Raw genomic sequence first — 2,447 nt, forward strand, 5'->3', positions numbered from 1 at the left:
CTCTGTCTCAAAAAAAAAAAAAAAAGAAGAAAGAAAGAAAGAAAGAAAGAAAGAAAAGAAATACCACAAGGAGAGAGCAGAGAAAATGTAGGGAAGGAAATGAGTCAAGAAATTTTTCAGGAAAACTACAGGACTGAAAACCATAATTTTCCACATTGGAAAGGCCACTGATTACTGAACAGAATGAATGAAAACATGCCCAGATCAAGGCACATCACTGAAATATCAGAGCCTGAGAGTAGAGAAGATCCTAAATACTTCCAAAGAGAAAAAGAGTTTATTTTTATTTTTCAAGGATCAAAAATCCGAATGGGTTTAGCTTCTCAACAGCAATACCGATAACAAGAAGATGAAGTGATCCTTTGGAAAATCTGAGAAAAAATGTATTTTCAGTCTAGAATTCCATAGCCAGCTAAACTCTCAGGTGGGTATAGAATATTTGGAGGTGTTTTCAGACTTGCAGGGTTTTAACAATTTTTACCCACCATGTACTGTTTCTCAAGAAACTATTGGATGTCCGCCATTAAAATAAGAGAGTGAAACAAGAAAGAGGAAGAGGTGAGATACAGAAAACAGGAGAGCCACCCAGGAGACAAGTCAGGAAACAATGCAGAAGGAAGAACGCAGGTTAAACACTGTATCCCAGGTCTGCAGGGCACCCAAGGCCAAGGCGCAGAGAACTTCAGAAGCATGCAAGTCGAAGGCTGTCGCCACCATGACCTCTTTCCCATTATACTGGCTTTGTTTAATCTATTGAAACTATTCTAGAATGTGCCCTACCCAAACAAAGAAATGAACCAAGAAAGGGAAAGTCCCACTAAAGATGAGCCAAAGAAATTCCCAGGACAACAGGTATGTGACAGGCCTAGAGTACAACCAGCCCAGACAGAAGTAGACTTGTGGACTAAAAGTAGTGTAATCGAGGGATTGGCTGATATGACTGACCTTGTGGAAATTTGTCTTGTGAGGCTACTTGAAGATGTAGAAAAGAAGTAAAGCCAATGAAAAGCTAGGGCAACTTTAACTTTAGAACACAGAGAGTAGGCCAGGCCTGGTGGCTTATGCCTGTAATCCTAGCACTCTGGGAGGCCCAGGTGGGTGGATCGCTTGAGCTCAGGGGTTTGGGACTGGCCTGAGCAAGAGTGAGACCCTATCTCTCTAAAAAATACAAAAATTAGCTGGGCGTGGTGGCACACACCTGTCGTCCCAGCTATTCAGGAAGCTGAGGCAAGAGGATCGCTTGAACCTAGGAGTTGGAGGTTGCTGTAAGCTACACCACCAGGATTCTCTACCAAGGGTACAGAGGGAAACTGTCTCAAAAAAAAAAAAAAGAAAAGAAAAGAAAAGAAAAGAAAAAATAGAAAACAGAGAGTAAAAAGATGGTACTATAATCTAATCACACTATACTATCATGCTGAGTTGGAAATAATATTGTCATACATGCAATAATATAAAGGATGAATGTTGATTTCACTAAAGTTGAACACAACTCCCTTGGTGGGTTAGGGAAGTTAAGCAGAAGAGAGGTAACGTAAGACAGACAAATGTTGACCCACAGAATAGAAAGTCAAAGGGTGCAAGCTGATGCGCCCGAGGACAGCAGTACATATACATTACTGCAGAGAATGGCATGCAAACGCCACAAGAAATAGCTCCAAGAGCTGAAAGCGGCTGCCTCTCAGTAAAAGGGAGCAGGGCCCATTTTGTTGTCTCCTAGGATTTCTTTGGCTTTTAAATTATGTCCCTGTATCACTTTGATAAAACAAGGTATTTTTTATTTTATTTTATTCTTTATTTTTGGAGATAGAGTGTCACTGTCACCCTGGGTAGAGTGCTGTGCTGTCATAACTCACAGCAACCTCAGACTCTTAGGCTCAAGCTATCCTCTTGTCTCAGCCTCCCGAATAGCTGGGACTACAGGTGCCACTAGAGACAGGGTTTCACTCTTCCTCAGGCTGGCCTTCAATTCTGGAGTTGAAGGGATCCACCCACCTCTGTCTCCCAAAGTGCTAGCATTACAAGTGTGAGCCAACGTGCCCCGCCTTAAAAGAAGGTGTTTTCATAGGCAGAGAAGAGTTACCAACATACATGGAATGTCCAGACCCTTTGCTTTTGCCATCACAGAAAGTATGTCTCGAGTGGAGTGGACAGCACTGAAGATGTGGCTTTCTTCTGTCTTCTTGCAAAGAGGGGGCAGATAGCACCTCAAGGATGTGCTTTGCAGAAGATGGTTGATATACTGGTCAAGTTCGTCTTGGCTTTCTGTAATCGGACAAGAAAAAGAGCCAATGAAAACAAACTGCAGAAACATCCTCACTGTATACTGTGCTGCGTGTCGCAGGTGTCGCTGCAGAGACTTAGCAGAAGACAACATCCGGGCTCGGCGCCTATAGCTCAACCGGCTAAGGCGCCAGCCATGTACACCTAAGGTGGCGGGTTCGAATCCC

General features: G+C 43.2%; 1 protein-coding gene across 4 annotated transcripts in view; it reads right to left on the reverse strand.

Annotated features, from left to right (window-relative positions):
- PHKA2 (phosphorylase kinase regulatory subunit alpha 2) overlaps nt 1–2,447 on the reverse strand; it is an 85,443-nt gene that overhangs the window by 19,242 nt on the left and 63,754 nt on the right. For all 4 annotated transcript variants that reach the window (XM_023514364.1, XM_023514365.1, XM_023514363.1 and 1 more), the window contains one exon: nt 2,089–2,262. In XM_023514364.1, the coding sequence (XP_023370132.1) occupies nt 2,089–2,262 (174 nt within the window). The remainder of the gene's footprint in view (nt 1–2,088; nt 2,263–2,447) is intronic.

The sequence above is a fragment of the Otolemur garnettii genome, unplaced genomic scaffold (genome assembly GCF_000181295.1).
Source record: "Otolemur garnettii isolate 467f Iridium unplaced genomic scaffold, OtoGar3 scaffold00051, whole genome shotgun sequence".
Lineage (NCBI taxonomy): Eukaryota > Metazoa > Chordata > Mammalia > Primates > Galagidae > Otolemur > Otolemur garnettii.